This window comes from Primulina huaijiensis, chromosome 12 (genome assembly GCF_012295235.1).
Source record: "Primulina huaijiensis isolate GDHJ02 chromosome 12, ASM1229523v2, whole genome shotgun sequence".
In the NCBI taxonomy this organism is placed as follows: domain Eukaryota; kingdom Viridiplantae; phylum Streptophyta; class Magnoliopsida; order Lamiales; family Gesneriaceae; genus Primulina; species Primulina huaijiensis.
Genome location: NC_133317.1, coordinates 6,738,737 through 6,758,814, shown reverse-complemented (window position 1 = coordinate 6,758,814; position 20,078 = coordinate 6,738,737). Strand labels below are relative to the sequence as shown.

General features: G+C 33.0%; 1 protein-coding gene across 1 annotated transcript; it reads left to right on the top strand.

Annotated features, from left to right (window-relative positions):
- The first annotated feature begins 368 nt into the window (after positions 1-368).
- Positions 369-6,501, top strand: LOC140989308 (beta-glucosidase 6-like). The gene is made up of 13 exons (XM_073458482.1): positions 369-641; positions 3,295-3,361; positions 3,536-3,594; positions 3,733-3,808; positions 4,030-4,101; positions 4,274-4,361; positions 4,443-4,698; positions 5,022-5,137; positions 5,217-5,440; positions 5,540-5,571; positions 5,687-5,789; positions 6,123-6,231; positions 6,307-6,501. Exons 1-13 carry the CDS (start codon positions 504-506, stop codon positions 6,476-6,478), a joined length of 1,512 nt encoding a protein of 503 aa, XP_073314583.1. The 5' UTR covers positions 369-503; the 3' UTR covers positions 6,479-6,501.
- The last annotated feature ends 13,577 nt before the right edge of the window (positions 6,502-20,078 follow it).

Sequence of the window (20,078 nt, the reverse complement as noted above, 5' to 3'; positions counted from 1 at the left end):
ACGGGTCAACCCTACTGATATTCACAATAAAAAGTAATATTCTTAGCATAAAAATTAATATTTTTTATGGATGACCCAAATAACTGATTCGACCCATGAAATTGATCCGTGAGACCGTCTCACAAGAGTTTTTGTGTGTATATATATATACACATGTGCGTGTGTGTGCATGTGTGTGTGAGCGTGTCACTCCATAATTCAATTTTGTATTTTATGCGTATAAAAAAATTAATATATATAAATACATTTATTTATTTGAAAAAATTTTAAATAAAAAATAATATAAAGTTTTCGTGGTTATATATAGCTAATCTTCTACATATAACAGAGTCACCTTCCTCTCTCTTTCTCTCTTCTTTCATTTCTCACACACACACACACACAATCCACCATTGTTACAGAATAGTAAAGATTCAGTAGCCATCCCATTTTTCTTCTACACGATATTTCTTCCCATTCATCCATTTTCATATATAAATATACGTAAATTTAATAATTTCACAATGTGGCTCAAAAAAGGTGTTTCTTTAATATTTGTATTTATCGTGGCTCTTGAAATCCAAGAATGCTGTGGCCAGAATATCAGTAGACAAAGCTTTCCCGAAGGTTTTGTTTTTGGGACCGCGTCTTCTGCTTATCAGGTTGGTTTTTTTTTTTTTTTTTTTTTTTTTTTTTTTTTTTTTTTTTTTTTTTTTTTTTTTTTTTTTTTTTTTTTTTAATTAGGTTTTTTTTTTTAAAAAAAATCTTGATCATACATTTATATGTTTCATAAAGAATTTAATTCGTAGTTGAACTCGAACATGTTGAAAAATTATTTCGAATAAAATTAGAGTAAATTCTATCTGTTTCAAAGTTTCCGAGCAGTTCGTTATTACGAGTAGTTCCTGCAAAGTATCAGACTAATGACGTATACAATATTTGAATTCTCGATGTCGATGCTACATAGTTGGTTCTCATCTTTCAGAGATTACGAGTGTAATAGGAGCATCCGTCGAATGCCCTGAATAATCGATCCGTTTGCCAAAGAGAGTCTCGCGAAATCTTCCCTTTTAGATTGATGGATTCCATTAGGTGTTGTGAAAACAGTTCATACAAAAATTTATAATCGACCTCAAGAGTAAAAAACAAAATTCGAACGAGACTCCGTTCGATTTTGTCCAGTCTTCACTTGGAAGAAATTTGAAGTCACATTCTTGTTTAACAAAGAAAAATATTTAATATTGTATAATCCTTATTTGTTTTGCTTGAAAGACACCTCTTAAGTACTAATCAAACTTTGCTAAAAGGCTAACACATCTCCATTAGAGAGTGCCTTTCATTTGAATTGCTACGGCAGTTAATGCTTTTGTAAAGGAAACAAAACGTAAACTAAAAGGATTTATTTATTAATTTTTTTACTGCAAAAAAAAAAATCCAAATTTAATTTTCCATTTTTGGGAAAATATTTAACTTGCGATTTGAAATTCAAAATCCCTTCTACATTAAATTTTTTGAATCAAGATTGAGTATGAGACAAGTGTGTATGGTTTAGTTTATGTTATGTCGATTATGTTTTAATACAACATAATCAATCCAAGTTCTGAATTCAAACAAAAGAGTAGGTCATGTCTCTTGTAAGACGGTCTCACGAATTTTTATCTGTGAGACGGGTCAATTCTACCGATATTCACAATAAAAAATAATACTCTTAGCATAAAAAGTAATACTTTTCATGGATGACCCAAATAAGATATCCATCTCACGACCCGTGAGACCGTCTCACAATAGTTTTTGCCCAAACAAAAACTATTGTGGGGTCCACAAAAACATTTTTTTTTCCTTAAATCATATTAGGTGTGATATAACTGGTGTAAAATAGACTGATTCAATGTGTATCCGCACCATAATTTTTCAAAAAATGTACTCTAGCCACATATAAGGACTTTTTATTAAAAGGGAGCTGTCCATGAGCAATACACAATGCGACAAATGGATTTATTGGTAGGCTAATTTTGGAAATTAATTGATGGGTCTCTTTTTTGTCACGATTCAAGTTGTTGAGGAAAACCAAAAATAGTCGGGAGAGGTATGTGAAAAAGTCGGAGAATCACGTATGCGATGGCCATTGGATTTGTAAAAAGAAACAAATGCAATCGAGGGTGATGTTCGACCACTGTTTTGCCAAAAAAAATATTCGGGTTGTTGCGAACTCCACGTATTTAGTCAATAATAATCGTTGGATATGTTTATTCCTTCGGCTTAATCTTGATATGAGCCCCATTTCTTGATATAGGTCTCTTGAAGTCTAGTTTACTACAAGTTACAAATTATCTATGACAAAAATTTGTGTGAGACGGTCTCACGGGTCGTATTTTGTGAGACGAGTCTCTTATTTGAGTCATCTATGAAAAAGTATTACTTTTTATGTTAAGATTATCTTTTATTTGGGTCATCCATGAAAAAATATTACTTTTTATGCTAAGAGTTTTATTTTGTATTGTGAATATCGGTAGAGTTGACCCGTCTCACAGATAAAGATTCGTGAGACCGTCTCACAAGAGACCTACTCATTATCTATTTACATATTAAAAGATCAATAAAATAACTGAGAAACGGTTAATAAAATAACTTGTTCAACGCTGGAAAATAATTTAGCAAAGTTAAAAGTTTATTTAATTATCGGGTGAAACTGCAAAATATTGAAAGATGTGGGGTTGTTTGTAAATAAGTATAATGAGTTGGAAGGCATGCAATGGTAGAAAATATAACTCCTCACAAATAAAATGAAGTGAATACTAAATTTGATTGTTTGTTATAGTCTCTTAAGTTAATATGCACACAAAAACAACCGAAAAAAATGTAAACGACGCTGGAAATTTTTGGGAAATCCTTAAACATGTTTTATGTAGATACAATATTAAGAGAAATTCTAATAAACATAAAAATTATTACAAAGTTCGATGAAAAGTGAAAGAAATGGCTGAAAAACCTAAAGAAGACCTACTAATAAACATAAAGGAAATTTGAACGAAGAAAATCTTGTAATTTTGCAGAGTAGTTGTTGTAGAGTTTGTTTGAGTTGTCTTTTGTTCATCTTTCAAATTGAACAAATCTTATTTTGTCTCAATCCCTTGCAAATTGTTATTTCACTTGAATCGAATCACTTCGGCCTATCCTACAGCTATTTGTTCATTGATGGGTTTTTTCAATTTTTATACGAGTTTTTTTTAAAAATTTTTAGCCCTTTTACGACGTCATTCTTATCTTCGAGATGGAGGAAACTAATCATGTGATTTTGATTCTGCTATCGATTAGTTTGAAGGAGCTGTGAAAGAGGATGGAAGAGGTCAAACTATATGGGACACATTTGCTCATACTTTTGGTAAAATTACGTATTTTTTTTATTTCATTCGATTCATCAACTGCTTTCATAACGACAAAAAAAAAATAGCATCGATTTTTACATGATTAATATTTAGATTATAAAAAAAATTTATAATCACTTTTTTAAAACATCTAATATTATCATAATTATAATTTTGATTCGATGTCACAGGAAAAGTTCTTGATTTTAGCAATGCGGATGTTGCCACCAATCAATATCACCTCTATTCTGTCAGTTTTACTACTCTACATCAATCTTCAATCTTCAATCTTCAATCTTCAATCTTCGAGGGATGACATCTTAATTTTCAACAGTAATATAATAGTAATATAAAGCTAGATTTAATTTTAGTGGTTCATTTGATACAGGGAGACATACAACTTATGAAAGATATGGGCATGGATGCCTACAGGTTTTCAATTGCCTGGTCCAGGATTTACCCCAGTAAATTCATTCTTTTATATGATTTTGATTCTATATGTGTGTTTTCTCGTGATTTTAGTCATATGTGTTGTTAAATTTCAGTTTTTTTTTTTTTAATTTGGGCAGTTTTTTTATTCTTTTTCATCAGAATTGATGAATCAAATATTTGACAAATAAAATAAAATTTTATGAAATTAAATTTGCTTGTGAACTTATACTTACATTTGAGTATTTGTGATCAGATGGAACTGGGAAAATCAATCAAGCTGGAGTCGATCATTACAATAAATTCATCAACGCTTTATTAGCCAACGGTAACCTTTTTTTTTTTTTTTTTTTTTTGTGTTTGTTTATTAAATTATTTATTAACCTTAATATATACAAATTTTATGTTAGAATACTGCATTTCTGTTCTAATGAAATATTCGGCCAATGTATTTTTCTCACTTCAAAAATGAAATTTATTTACCATATTTTTATACTTAGGAATCGAACCATATGTGACACTATACCATTGGGATCTTCCCCAAAGTCTCGAAGACAAATACGCTGGCTGGTTGGATCCTCAAAGCATGTAATAATACTACTCCAATGAAAACGATACATTAATCTTTCCCTAAAAAGTTCTCTGAAAATGGTACTAAATTTTTGACAGAAAAGACTTTACAATGTATGCGGAGACATGTTTCGAGGAGTTTGGTGATAGGGTGAAGAACTGGATCACTTTCAATGAGCCACACACCTTTGCTGTACAAGGATACGACGTCGGGCTTCAGGCTCCGAGCCGATGTTCCATCATTCTTCATGCCTTTTGCAAGGCTGGGAACTCGGCTACTGAACCTTATGTCGTTGCCCACAATGTGCTTCTATCGCATGCTTCTGTGGTACATGTTTACAAGCAAAAATATCAGGTAATTGAACATCTAGTGTCATCCAACTTCGAAGTCTCGTTCTTAGCTTGAACTTTTAGTGTTAAAGTGATGGCAATGAGACTTCCAAATGATAGATTATACTTTGATGATATGATTGGATATGAAATAGTCGCACTATTGATTCTACTTGGGATGGTTTTAATCTTAACTTCTATATCCTCCACCTAATGTTATAATAGTCGCATTATTCTTATAACAAATTGAGTTAATTATTTACGACGGAATAAAAATATAGTTGCTACACGAGTCTATTAATATGTAGTCATGCTTGGTCCGTCATCCCATGTTATTTGTGTTTTTAGCCACATCAACATGGTTCAATTGGAATAAGCCTGGATTCCTTTTGGTACGAGCCGGCATCAAACTCCTCTGCCGACATCGAAGCAACACAAAGGACCTTAGATTTCAGCTTGGGTTGGTAAGTACTCTATTCCAAGCACCACTTGATCTTATCTCCAATATATATTTATTACGCCTCGACAATTTTTATTTTGTAGGTTTGTCGAGCCTCTCATATTTGGTGACTACCCAAGCTCGATGAGAACAAGAGTGGCGAGCCGGTTGCCAAGATTCACCGAGGCCGAGTCCAAACAATTGAAGGGTTCCTTTGATTTCATAGGCATAAATCACTACACCACATGGTACGCAAACGTTAACAATACAAACATCATCGGTGTCTTGCTCAACGACTCCCTCGCAGATTCCGGCTCCTCTTCTTTACGTATGATCTACCTTTGTTACGTACTCAAATTAGCAATATATAGTGATATCTATTCTGTTTCATATTCTAAATTATTTCTGGGATATTTATTATTTGCAGCATTTAAAAACGGGAAGCCTATAGCTAACAGGGTATGTATGGAATTAATGCCATTTAGAAATCAAGATGTTTCTTTATTTATTTATTATTTTTACTTTGTATTTTGTTTGAGTATATATATACATATATATATTTGTTTCGTCGCAGGCAAATTCTATTTGGTTGTATATCGTGCCTCATGGGATTAGAAGTTTGATGAACTACATCAAGCAGAAATACGGGAACCCTCTGATAATAATTACTGAAAATGGTATGTAATTCTTGAATTTTAGAAATTAAAAACTGAAAAATTGTAGACTAACAAATAATTTCCTACAAAAATAAATCTCATGTCTTAGGGAGTTACCTAGGATTCTTGTTATTTATTCTGGCGGAAATAGTTTATTTGGTTCACTAACTCGTTCAATTTTAGATTCTAGTCTGTTAAGTTCTCAAAGTTTGATTTTGATACACAATAAGATCAACTCTCCAACACCTAATGTAGTATACGTCAGCTTAAGTACACATTTTATCGAAATTTATGGCTTTTTTCGTGGGCTAATTTGGTGATCTTCTCTCAATTTTTTGACTCATTTTTTCATAGGCATGGATGATGCAAACGACCCATTTATGTCCATTAAGGATGCTCTCAAGGACGAGAAGCGGATTAAGTACCATAACGACTATCTAACGAACTTGCTAGCCGCAATCAAGTAAGTTTACATACTATCTTTCCATGTATTTTGACGATTCACATAATTACTTGACAATTAACATGATATTTTCAGAGAAGATGGTTGCAATATTAGAGGGTATTTCGTATGGTCCTTGCTTGATAATTGGGAATGGGGAGCTGGATTCAGTTCAAGATTTGGTCTGTACTTTGTGGATTACAATGACAACTTGAAGAGATACGCCAAGGATTCGGTGAAATGGTTCAAGAATTTCTTGGCTTCTTAGTTCAATTTCATTTGTGAAAGTACGTACACAGAAGCAAGCAAATTGGTTATGCAATATTTATGATGTATCTCTTATAATACTTGTGTGCATTCTTGGACTAAAAAATTTGAGTCATGTTAAATGTTGGGCTATTGGATGAGGAGACCCGTAATTGGCTCGAAGTTCATACCCGGCCGGGCTTCCAAATTTTCAGGGGTGTCAAAATCAAATACGACCCACCAACCCGATACGGTTCAATCCGAAAAAAATCAGGCTTGAGTTTGGGGTTTTCAGATTTGGGTCAGATTGGGTTAAACCCGATAACTGACCCGAAAAAAAAATGATCAGGTTGGGTTGGTTGACCCGAAAATTTAAAATTTTTTTCAAAAAAATATAATTAATGAATATTGCCTACAATTTTATATATTGCATGACTGAAAAAATATTTATCGTATATTTATATAATAAATTTTCATTATTTAATATTTATTTTGAACAATTTTTATTTTTTAAACAATTGTTTATTTGATTTAGTAAATATATTTTATTTTTCTACAATTAGAATTTCAAATTTAAATAATATATATGAAGGAGATTTAGTTATTATGTGTTTAAATTAAAATATTATTTTTTAAAATTTTGTTTAATTTTCTTTAAAAAAATTTTAAGAAAAATTCAAAATCGGGTTGATTCGGGTTCGGGTTCGGGTTGAGCAATTTTTGAATAGTACTATTGATCAACCCGACTTAACCCACCCGAATTGACATCCTTACAAATTTTTCTATATACGATATTGATTTGAATATATACCCAAAAATATATTTATTCTATTATATATGGTCAATAATTTAAAAGATAAACTGACTTCACTTTTCTTAACCATATATTGACGTCTATATAGCAAATAGAATTCTTTTTTCATCATTTTATTTAGTATTATCTTACACTAACAGTGATTTAGGTAATTGAATATCATTATTATACTTTTCTTTTAGTTATTAAAATTTGATATTGAGAATTTCTAAATGAATTTAATGCAGTTTAAGATGAAGACAAATTGACAATACCAATCTATCAGGAGATAATATGGATGATCGTTGAAAATTTTTTCCGATTGTTAAATACTTTTGGTATAAATATACCGATTAAGGACTCCAAATAATCGCTAACAACAAGGAACAAATACATGATTTAAGGCTTCGCAATCTGTAATATACAATATCTCGAGTGTACTTATTTTTTCTAAAATATCAAGCTGCTTGCATGTTGCTTGCCTAACATATGCCTATTTTTCATATCAGATCATCAAATATCAACTTGTGCTACCCTACCAACTGTAGTCGTTCAAAGTTGCTCGTTGAAAAGCTTGTTGTTTATGGTGAACCGAGAGTTCTTAAACAACCAGAATTTGATGTGTTGATTACCACTAAGAGTTTCGATTTAGACACTGACAAGCCTTAATCGAAGTGGGTTTGTACAAGATTCGTACCAGCCAAAGTCTTTTAGTGAATTCATTCATAAGTAGAAAAAAATTGTGACGCATGAGTTGTTATCTCCGAACATCCATAAAATTTTGTTTATTTAAATGAATCACTTACTTCAGCCTTTATTTATCTAGACACTGTGTTGATTAGTTGATTGTTTACATTGAATATATATTATATCACTAGTCTAACCGAAATAAAATTCTTGATTTTATTAATTAGATAACAAGATTCACGTGTATATATTGAATTTGAAAATAAATACTAGTTAGATTCCAATATATAATATTTGAGTGGGTCTCATGTGAGACCGTCTCACGAATCTTAATCTGTAAGACAGATCAACCCTTCCCATATTCACAATAAAAAGTAATACTTTTAACATAAAAAGTAATACTTTTTCATGGATGACCCAAATAAGAGATTCGTCTCACAAATACGACCCGTGAGACCGTCTCACACAAGTTTTTGACATAATATTTTCTGTTTTGATATATTTTAATTAATTATTTGTTTCTTTATTAAAAAATAATTATTTCAAAAGTCACAAGCTCAATATACTAGTACCTATTTTATTTTTAAAAAAATTTATTTGGATTGTAATAAATTGTTTTGTAATTAGTTCGATTTATATTATAAAATACAAAAACTTGTGTGAGACGGTCTCACGGATAGTATTTGTGAGACGGATCTCTTATTTGGGTCATCCATAAAAAAGTATTAATTTTTATGCTAAGAGTATTACTTTATATTGTGAATATGTGTAGGGTTGACCCGTCTCACATATTAAGATTCGTGAGACGGTCTCACATGATATCCACTCATTATAAAATAGTGAGACGGTCTCACATGATATCCACTCATTATAAAATAGGGGATAAATATTATAATTGTAAAATTTTAGTATATGCTAGCATCCATTGGCCAGTGATGAATGCTTACATATTTAAAAATAAAAAAAATTGACATTAAATTATATTTTCGACGTTAAAGGTCTAGAGATCTTATCACGTTAGAAAAGTTAAAATACATATATATAAAAAATTTTTATGTTAAATGTATGAGTAAGTCTCTTGTGAAACGATTTCACGAATCTTTATATGTGAGACGGATCAACCCTACCGATATTCACAACAAAAAGTAATACTCTTAGCATAAAAAGTAATATTTTTTCATGGATGACCCAAATGAGAGATCCGTCTCACAAAATACGACCAGTGAGACCGTCTCATACAAGTTTTTGACTAAATTGTAGTATGATAATTTAAAATTTGAAAATTATAGATATTATATTGAGATACGATAGTTATAAATAAACAAAAAATTTACTAAAATGGGCTTTTATAATATTTTTTGATTGAATTAAGATAAACTGTTTTTGTAATTTTATAGGGGTATTTTTGGTTTATCAAAAATTAAACCACGAGTCCAAAATTAATTCATCTAGTCCCTTATGTAGTAGATAGTACAGATATAACAGTGTCCCTATAAACAAACATAAGATAAGATGTATCCTTTATTTTTTTAAAAAAAAAATTTCTTTTGATTTTATTCAATTTTTGTAATTAGTTTGATTAATTAATATTCAAAAAATAGGGATATATATTATTTCCAATTAGTTACAATTTTGATCGGACCCGGCGTAGGCCTGTTGTGAGAAAAGATGCGAATCGATCTATTTCTACGAAGAATTATTACGAAGTACTGCAGGATTTGCCTTCTGAGTCAGGTCCTGGTGAGACATCGGGTACTGTCAAAACCCGTCCCCACAGGGTTAAGTCACTTCTTAGTAAGCTCGCGGTAGAGGGGAATGCTGCGGCAGGCTATCCGTATAAGCCAGTTACAGCTTCGGCCCGCTCGTCTAATACCAAATCTATAGTTGATCTCGTGTCTTCTTCTGTTACAGATGTTTCTACACCTGTGGATGTTCCGGTTCCCGTGGTTGAGGATTCTCCTGCTGTCCAGGATTTTGTGGGTGATCCTCCAATTTCTATTGCATTTTCTGTGGATACCCCTGTTTCTACACCATTATGTTCATTGGCGTTTGATTCGGGTAGTGTTGGTGGTGTGACACCTGTTCTTACTTCTTCTATGACGGAGTGTTTATCTTTACCTCTTCCTGGACGTACGCGCTCCCAGCAGAGAAGGTATTATCGTAATAAGGCGCTTCAGTCGAGTTTGCCCTATGGGCGCCCTCCTGACTCTGGTTGATCTTGTTTTTCCGCCTTCTTTGGGCGTCAGGTGGTGGGCGTTCACTGCAGATTTCTCCTTGCCCATCACTGTGTTTTATTTTGCTTGATGTATTCCGGGACACCCTCTTGTTTGTTGGCTTTTTGTTTTGCTGTATTTCGGGTTGTCCTGTTGTAGTATGTCTTTAATTATGTTTCGATGTTATGATTGTATAGCCTTTTGTGAATGTCTTGGCACAGTCCCACTCCCATTAGGTTTTATTTGTGATTAAATAAAATTTTATTCTGAAAAAAAAAAAAAAAAACNATCATTCTCAACAATTTAGTAGTTATTTATAATTTACTTAGAATAATTCAAATTTGAAAAAATACAATTATAGGTGGTAATATAATACTTGGGCGCGGCATGAATATTTAATCCTTCAATGGATATGAGGATGATATATATTGAATACCGGACGGAGATGATGATGAATATAATAAATGAGGATGAAGACGGAGAATATAGAATCCTACACAAGTCCGCCGACCCACTGCCATCCCTAATTAGCGTGTGATGAAATGATGAAATATTTACGATAAATTTAAATATAAAGATGATATAGCTATTCTTTAACTCAAATTATTGTAAACTTGAGTCAAGAACACATAACGCCTTAATTGTAAATTGAAGTTCAAATTCAAATGACCAAACTTATTAGAAAACTAGCTAGAAACATGCTTTGTATATGCTATATCGGGACTGAGAATTACACTCCCGATATATTTTTATATAACATCTCATATGAAAACAAACCGTGTATGGTCCATGATTAATTTTTCGTTTTCACTTCAGATGTTAATGTAAACTACAAAACTCTCGATGTAGTATCGACAAAGTCTATAATCATACCATAAGAATGGACTGGGACGAATGACATGTTTGTATTTATAATCCATACTGGTCAAAATCACAACACGTGACTTTAACTTTATCATCAAATATAGGATCGAGTTTTTATCGTTTTACAAAAATCATAAGTGATGGCGAAGATAAAATTCAAATGTACACAATGAAATTTTAATTTCAAGAATACATATCATGGGATTATTGGCGTTTATATAACCAATATGTGGGTGGGTCACGTTTTGCGTACGAGACTTTTCTTTTTAACATTTAAGGTTTAATAAATAGTAGTGACAAAGGGCCATAGCTTGCTTCTTTCACAAACTAAACTAATGAGAATATTTTTCGCCTCAGCAGGATTTACCATTTCGGTTGTTGGCAGCACTTTTTTTAGCACCTACATCCTATAAAAAAAAAATTAGATTGGTCCCTTCATTTAGGTAATTGAATTATTGCATTTGATTTTATAATTCCATCTTTGGTGACAATAATATATATTATTAATATTACCCCTAAGGAAGTGACCAAATTGATAGAGTATGTGAGCGTTTGACTAACTATCATATGTTCGATTCTCTGTATCAGCATCTTTTCGAGAGAATATGTCGCACAAAGTTTGCCCAGTTTTGTTTACATGGATAGCGTGATTTGCAGGTTACTGCATGCATTAGCCCGGGTTTTACCAAATGCGTAGCGGAGAGTAGTGTTTGCGTGTTCTCAAATCATAAAAAACTAATCATAATGATATAATCAACCTTCGTTGAAAGTATAATCTCACTATAATACAATTTTCAGAAGATTTGAATTTATTTATATTTATTTTTTATGTTTTAGTGTATAGTTTCAAAGAACATATATATAGGCATTAATTTCATCCTTGAAATTTAATGCTAACACCAAAAAAAAAAATTTGATAAGAGGGTGTTCCACCTTGGGAAAGACAAAGACAACCCAACATCCACAACTATATTAGGAACCATTTCGTAAAACTTCTTAGTTGATATTCACATGATGAAAACATTTGAGGGGAAAAAATTATGGCTTTGGCTAAGGTGATCAACTATTTGATAAATGATGACAATTGATTCGTTTATGATCAAAACTAATTTTTTTAAAATATTTGTGGAGAAATATTTTATAGGGAGTTGATATTTGTTGGCAATATGTTAGGTTGGTGGCAGACTATTTAATGAAAGTTAGTGAAATTGACGAAAAAAAACGCGGTTTCATAACTCAGAGTTCGGTTATAAATAAAGGCTTAATTCGACCATTTCATTCATCCATTCATCGAGTTCTCTCTTATCTTATAGCATTTGAGTGCTTAGTTCTATAATATTTGTGAGGTGTTTGTTCTCATGTATTAAGAGAGTGTGTGTTCTCTTTGGAAATATAGTGAGTTGTTGTACACCATAAAATATTATAGTGGAATTCTTTTCATCTCATCTCGCCCATGGTTTTTACCATAATAATTTTTAGCAGTTTTCTGCGTAAATCTCGGTGTTCAGTTTTATATTTTAATTTCATATTATTATCTCAAGTTGCCGCATGTGGGATCAACAAGTGATATCAGAAACTATTTTCTTAAAACTCTAAATATGTTCGGTGGTTGCTCCTAAACTGATCTTCCACATCAGAAAAGATTTTTTTGGATTTTTTATTAAGACGAGATTATTTTTTCAGTCTTTTAAATTATTGTAGATATAATGACTGACATGTACGAGATAACAAAGTTCAATTGAAGCAATTTTATGCCGTGGAAAATAAAGATACAAGCAGTTTTAAGAAAAAAAAGTGTTTGACGGCTATTGGAGATAAACCGGTGGAAATGACAGACGATTAAAAGTGGAATGAGATGAATGATAATTTTGTTGTCAATTTACACTTGACAATAGCAAACGAAATACTATCAATTATCAATGAGATAAAAAAAACAAAAATTATATTGGATATTATGATAAATATGTACGAAGTCAAGTCACTACACAATAAGATTTTCCTAAAGAGGAGGCTTATGTTGGGAAATTACACCCGAAGTGATGCCAATCACGATGATAATAGTACCCAAAAATGCGGAATAAAATAATAAACAAGAACACAAAGATTTACGTGGTTCACCCAAGATAGGCTACGTCCACGGAGCACTGCAACTTTTATAACTGGAAGAAATATTACAACAAATGTATACACCAATACACGCAATATTTCTTACACTCCCAACCCGAGTACACCGAGAAAATAATTTCTCTAACTCACACAAAGAGAATTCCCGCACTCAAGAAAAAAATACACTCTTTTTTTCTATGCACTCTCTTTTTATCAAAGCTGAAAAGCTTTTGATTTTGGGATACTAAAAGCAAACAAGGAAGGCTCAATTTATAACAAATTTCTTGAACCAACTTTGAAGACTTCCCGATGTGGGATATGTGGGAAAACATTTTTAATTTACTGTGTGTGGGCCCACCTTACCTAACATTTCTCCAACTTGAAGACTTGATTTCAATCATGTCTTCACACCATCATTGCAGCAGCTCATAAATCTCCATTTATACTTGTATTCCAACTGAAGTTGAACACAACTTCAGTTTGTCCATGATTGCCGTCTTCGTGAGCATATCGGCTGGATTTTAACTTCCAGGAATCTTCTCCAGCATCAAGACTCCATTCACCTGATCTCTAAGGATCCTGATTCCAAAGATTTGTTTTGCAGCATCCAAATCCTTCAAAGCAAATTCCTTTGATAACTCTTTCTCGAGTCTATCAATCTTCTCCAGACAAGCTCCTGCTATCAACATATCATCTACATATATCAGTAGTATGATATAATAACCATCAAGCTTCACATAACAACAATGATCAGCCTGATACCTCAGAAAACCATCATTATTCATTACACCATCAAACTTCTTGTACCGCTGTCTTGGAGCTTGTTTGAGACCATACAAGCTCTTCTGAAGTTTGCACACCATTTTCTCTTTCCTTCGTACTTCAAATCCCTGTGATTGATTCATTTCTTCATCTAGTTTTCCATGAAGAAACCTCGTCTTTACATCTAATTGTTCCAGATGTAAATCTTTTTTTTACCATAAATCCAAGTACACTCCTGATAGTAGTTAACTTTACCACCAGAGAGAAAATATCAGTGTAACCAATGACTTCCTTTTCACCTTTTACAACAAGTATTTCTTTGTACCGCTTGCTACCATCATGTTCTAACCGGTACTCCCACTTGCTATATAAAACTTTTTTACCTTCAGGAAGTTCTGACAACTCTCACATGTGGTTAGATGATAGTGAATCCATCACATCTTCTATGGCTAACTCCCACTGTTTAAAGGTCTCATAAACATCCGATTTATTTTTCACAAAATAAACCCAAAATTTTCTGCTCGAATCATCAACAGTAGTGCCATAATATCTTGAGTGATCTCCAAGGGATATCACAGGAGATGGTCCACATACATCAGTATGTACCAGCTCCAAATCCGCCGATTTCGGTTCTCTAACCTCTTTTGAAAAGCTCACTTTTTTTCTGCTTTCCAAAAAATACAGCTTCACACAGCTTGTGTTCAACGATCTTTAATTCCGGTAGCTTTCCGTTTGAAACAAGCATCTTCATTCCCTTCTCACTCGTATCCCCAAGCCTATTATGCCATAGACTTGAATTAGCTCCAGCATCCACAGCCGCTAATTTATTTCTCAAACTGGAAGTCATATAAAGTGTTCCAGTTTTCTTTCCTCGAGCAACAATCATGGCTCTCTTTTTCACTTTCCAGGAACCATCACCAAAGGTCACCTTATGACCTTCGTCGTCAAGCTGTCCCACTGAAATCAGATTGTGTGTCAACTCTGGTACATGCCTTACTTTATTGATTTTCCAGACAGATCCATTTGTCATCTTTATCCGGATATCACCCATACCAACAATTTCCAAAGGTTTTCCATCAGCCAGGAAAACTTTTCCGTAATCTCCCGCAATGTAATTATCGAATTCATCACGATTACCAGTGGTATGAAACGAAGCTCCCGAGTCCATAACCCAAGAATCAACCGGGTTTTCCATGGATAGTAATAGAGCATCATGTACTTCCTCAGTAACAACATTAACGTCGTTCTTTGTTGATTTACAATTCTTTTTCAAGTGATCAGTCTCACCACAGCTCCAGCACTTCACATTCTTTTCAAAATTGTTTTTGTCTTTTCCATTTCTTGACTTGGACCTACCATGTCATTGGTTAAATCTCTTTTCGTCACTCCTGCCCCTTCCTCTATTCTCGAGATTTAGAGCAGATCTCAATGATGTTGCTTCACCCGAATCCATCCTACGAACTTCTTCAGCAAGAATTTGATCTCTGACATCATTGAATTGTAGCTTTTTTTTTCAACAGAGTTGCTAACCGCTGCCCGCATCGGTTCCCAATTGTCTGGTAAAGACGCCAAAAGAATAAGTGCCCGAATCTCATCATCAAATTTAATTTCAACCGATGTCAGCTGTGAAACAATCGTGTTGAATTCATTGATGTGTTTAGCCACCGATGCATCTTCTCTCATCTTCAAGTTAAATAACTTCTTCATGAGATATACTTTATTATTTGCCGATGGCTTTTTGTACGTGTCCGACAAAATGGACATCATCTCCTCCGTTGTTTTTGCCTCCGCCACGTTGTGTGCCACGTTCTTCGTTAGGGTCAATCGTATTACACCTAACACTTGTCGGTCATCATCCTCTATCTTTTCCGGCTTCTTTCTATATAGAGGTTGATGCACCTTCTTGCTATACAAATAATCAATAATTTGTAGTCGCCAGAACGTAAAATCTGTACCGTCGAACTTGTTGATTCCCGATCCCGATCCATCATCTCCGGCCATCACTTCTCTAGCCTTAGCAAAAAATATAAAAAATCTTTCTGATGTGGAAGATCAGACAAAGCTGCAACCGCAGAGCATACTCAGAATTCTTAAGAATTTTTCACAACAAGGCTCTGATACCAGTTGTTGGGGAATTACATCCGAAGCGATGCCAATCACGATGATAATAGTACCCAAAAATGCGGAATAAATTAATAAACAAAAACTCAAAGATTTACGTGGTTCACCCAAGATAGGCTACGTCCACGAAGCACTGCAACTTTTATAACTGGAAGAAATATTACAACAAATGTATACACCAATACACTCAATATTTCTCACACTCCCAACCCGAGTATACCGAGAAAATAATTTCTCTAAGAAAAAAATACACTATTTTTTCTATGCACTTTTTTTTATCAAAGCTGAAAAGCTTTTGATTTCGGGATACTAAAAGCAAACAAGGAAGGCTCAATTTATAACAAATTTCTTGAACCAACTTTGAAGACTTCCCGATGTGGGATATGTGGGAAAACATTTTTAATTTATTGTGTGTGGGCCCACCTTACCTAACAGATTATACTCTTCGAATGGCGGAATCATCATCGATGACCGACTATATCAACTTATTAAATATTTTATTTTTCCAACTCACTTCTATGGGACATAAAATAGAGAAAAATGAACATGCAGTGTTTCTACTTCAAAGTCTACTAGATTTATATGATCAACTTATCATCAACTTAATCTACAATATTCTTATGGGCTCTCTAAAATTCGACGATGTCTTAACTGTGCTTCTTGGAAAAAAAGTCGGAGCAAGAATAAGGAAGATAGGTTGGTAACTTCAAAGCATGCAGAGGTTTTACCGATGATAAGAAGAAGATTTATGGACCGTGACTCCAGTAGGAGCCAAAGACGATGTAGATCAAAGTCGAGAAATAAGAAAAAAAATATTTACTGCTTTAAATGTGGCGGTAAAAGGCACATCAAAAAAGAGTGTACGAATATCGAGAAGAGATCTCAAGCGCTGGTGAAATATTATTCAGCGAAGCGGCAACAGTTGCAGAAGGCAGACACAAATTTTTTGGCACATGGATTATGGATTCAAGAGCGACCTGGCCCATGACGTATCGGAGAGAATGATTTGATCATTATGAACCAGTTTCAAGAGGATTTATATTCATGAGAAATGATCATGCCTTGAAAATCGCTGGGGTATGAACTATCAAATAAAAACGTTTGATGACATCATTCGCACCATACAAGAGATACGAAATGTGAATGGACTGACGAAAAATCTTTTGTCCTTTGGGAAATGGGAAGATATCGAGTGTAAAACCCGTATTGAGAACATGATCATGAAATTGTGAATGATGCGCTTGTGATTATGAACGCGGAAAAGGTTGCTGCAAATTTGTATGTAGTTTTGGGAGAAACACACAAAGAAGTGGAATTAGTTGTTGAATCAATTGCTTCAGGAGAAAAATTAACAGTGTAAAGGTATAGAAAGCTCGGACATATGTCAGAACGAGGGTTGAAAATTTTCTCAAAACGGAAGCTGCTGCCAGGATTTACAAAAGTGTCACTGCACTTTTGTAAGCATTGTGTTACTAGTAAACAATATAGATTAAAGTTTAACACTTCCAATGCCAAAAGCAAAAGCATATTAGAGCTGATTTATTTGGATGTTTGGCAAGCACATGTTGTATCCCTAGGAGGAGCGAGATACTTTGTCTCGTTCATTTATGATTTCTCTAGGGGATGTTGGGTGTATCCAATCAATAAGAAATCAGATGTTTTCCAGAACTTAAAATATTTCAAAGCGCGGGTTGAACTAGATTCTGAAAAAAAAAATCAAGTGTTTGAGAACTGAAAATAGAAGAAAATATACCACTGACGAATTTGATGCATTTTGTCAACATGAGGGCATCAAAAGACAGTTTACGACGGCTTACACACCTCAACGAAACGAAGTGACAAAGCATATGAACAAGATCTTGTTGGACAGAACAAGAGCCATGTTGATGACTGCGAGTCTAAATAAGTCATTTGGGCGGAAGCAGTTAAAACAGCTTGTTATATTATCAATCATTATTTTTTGGTGACGATTTATCTGAAAACTACAATGGAGATATGGAATGGGAAGTCAACTGATTATTCTCATTTGCATATATTTGGAAGTTCTGTGTACGTTCTGTACAATGAGTAGGAAAGATCGAAGTTGGATTCGAAATCCAGAAAATGTATCTTCTTGGGTTATGCTGATGGAGTAAAGGGGTTTCGCATGTAGGATCCTATTGTCCACAAGTTTGTCATCAGCTGGATGTTATCTTCAAGGAAGATAAAATAAAGGGAGACAAAGGCACGTTGAATTCGGAAACTATTATATTTTAGGTGAGAAATAAGACAGACGAAAATCAAATGTCTTGTGAAGCAGTACCAGAGCACGAAAAACAAGAACATGTTGGAGGCATTAGATAAGAATAAAACTTGAGATCTTGTTGCAGTACCACGAGGGAGGAAAACCATTGGTAACAGATATGTCTATAAGATCAAACGTGATGACATTAATCAAATGGAGCGGTATCGTGCTAGACATGTGGTAAAAGGGTATGCTCAAAAAGAAGATATTGACTTCAATGAAATATTTTCTCATGTGGTTCGGCTTGCAACAGTCAGAGTAGTGTTGGCATTATATGTGATATTTGACCTACATCTAGAACAACTAGTTGTGAAAATTGCATTTCTTCATAAAGATCTTGAAAATTAAATCTATATGCTCCAGCCAGAATATTTTACAGAAAAAACAAAGAGAACTTAGTTTGCAGGTTGAACAAATATCTGTACGATCTCAAACAGACGTCGACGTATTGATTCAAGAGATTTTATTCTTATATCATGAGTATTTACATCATCATTTACGTAACAAGACTTTGTTTTGCTCAATCAAGAACTAGTTGTGACTATTGTGTTGTTAATCAAGTTTACTAGGAAATTATATCAATTATTTTTCAAAATGTTGCTCATAATTGCGACTTGCAAGTTACGGCGATGAGTATTTACATCATCATTTAGGTAATGTTTGTAACCTCTAAAATTATATAGTTGGCTGATAATCCAGTGAACATATATTACAGGCCATGTATATAAGATAATCTTTGACCTTTGGTTAACTTTGGACAGTCTAATTACCATTTACACAAAAACTGATGTGATACGGTCTCACGAGTCAATTTTGTGAGACAAATATCTTATGTGGATCACTCATAAAAAAATATTAATTTGTATTGTAAATATGATCATGGTTGACTCATCTCACAAATAAATATAAGTGAAGATCATCGTAAAAAGTAAAAAAAAAAAAAAAGAAGTAAATTACCATAATTTCTCCAACTTTCAATTATTAATTGCTCTAGTGACTTTTTTTAAAAAAAAAATCTCTATGACTAAATTTATGGCAGTAGATCTGCTAAAGATTATATATATATATATATATATATATAAATGCAATTGTCAATCAATAAAATCCAATACAAATAATCACAAATATTTTCAATGTAATTTTTTCAGTTTGATTTAAAAATTAACTAAACTTTTAAAATAAATATACACAAAAATAAATTGTACAAGTATGCAGTGTATGCACAATGAGATTAGTATAAGGAGATTTGATGTAATTAAACCCACCCGAAATCTCTTATTCAAACTTGTGACAGATAAACTATGAGTCATCCGAGCATTTCTATGCGTTTTGACTACATAAATCAATTGGAAAAGCAAACATCCATTTAAGAAATATTTCCCCAAATACCCATGGTAATTAGCAACAATGAGAATTGGCTTGGAAAATGTAACTATGATTTATGACCAGTATAATTATGGTAAATTACGGAAGAGGACAGACGTTCTATAACCAAAAATAACACATAAAATGCATGGCTGGTTGGTTCTATAAATTTAAACCTATCGATTCTACTAGATAACAAACAAAATCACGAAAAATGAAATGTTTATAATATAACCAAATCACATCAAGAATTTTCATTTTGGATAAGCCATTTTAATATTTAAGTTTTTTTTTATATATATATAAAAAATCATTAACATATACAAGCAAAGATTATATAATTTAAAAATACAATTACAACATTGTAAACTATGCAAAAACTTGTGTGAGACGGTCTCATGAGTCGTATTTTGTGAGACAGATCTCT

What these genes read in the sequence shown, in the direction of transcription:
- LOC140989308 (XM_073458482.1), top strand. Translation starts at nt 504, where the DNA reads ATGTGGCTCAAAAAAGGTGTTTCTTTAATATTTGTATTTATCGTGGCT. An exon ending in CCGCGTCTTCTGCTTATCAG is followed by an intron (nt 642 to 3,294) that starts GTTGGTTTTTTT and finishes GCTATCGATTAG; the next exon opens with TTTGAAGGAGCTGTGAAAGA. An exon ending in GGAAGCCTATAGCTAACAGG is followed by an intron (nt 5,572 to 5,686) that starts GTATGTATGGAA and finishes GTTTCGTCGCAG; the next exon opens with GCAAATTCTATTTGGTTGTA.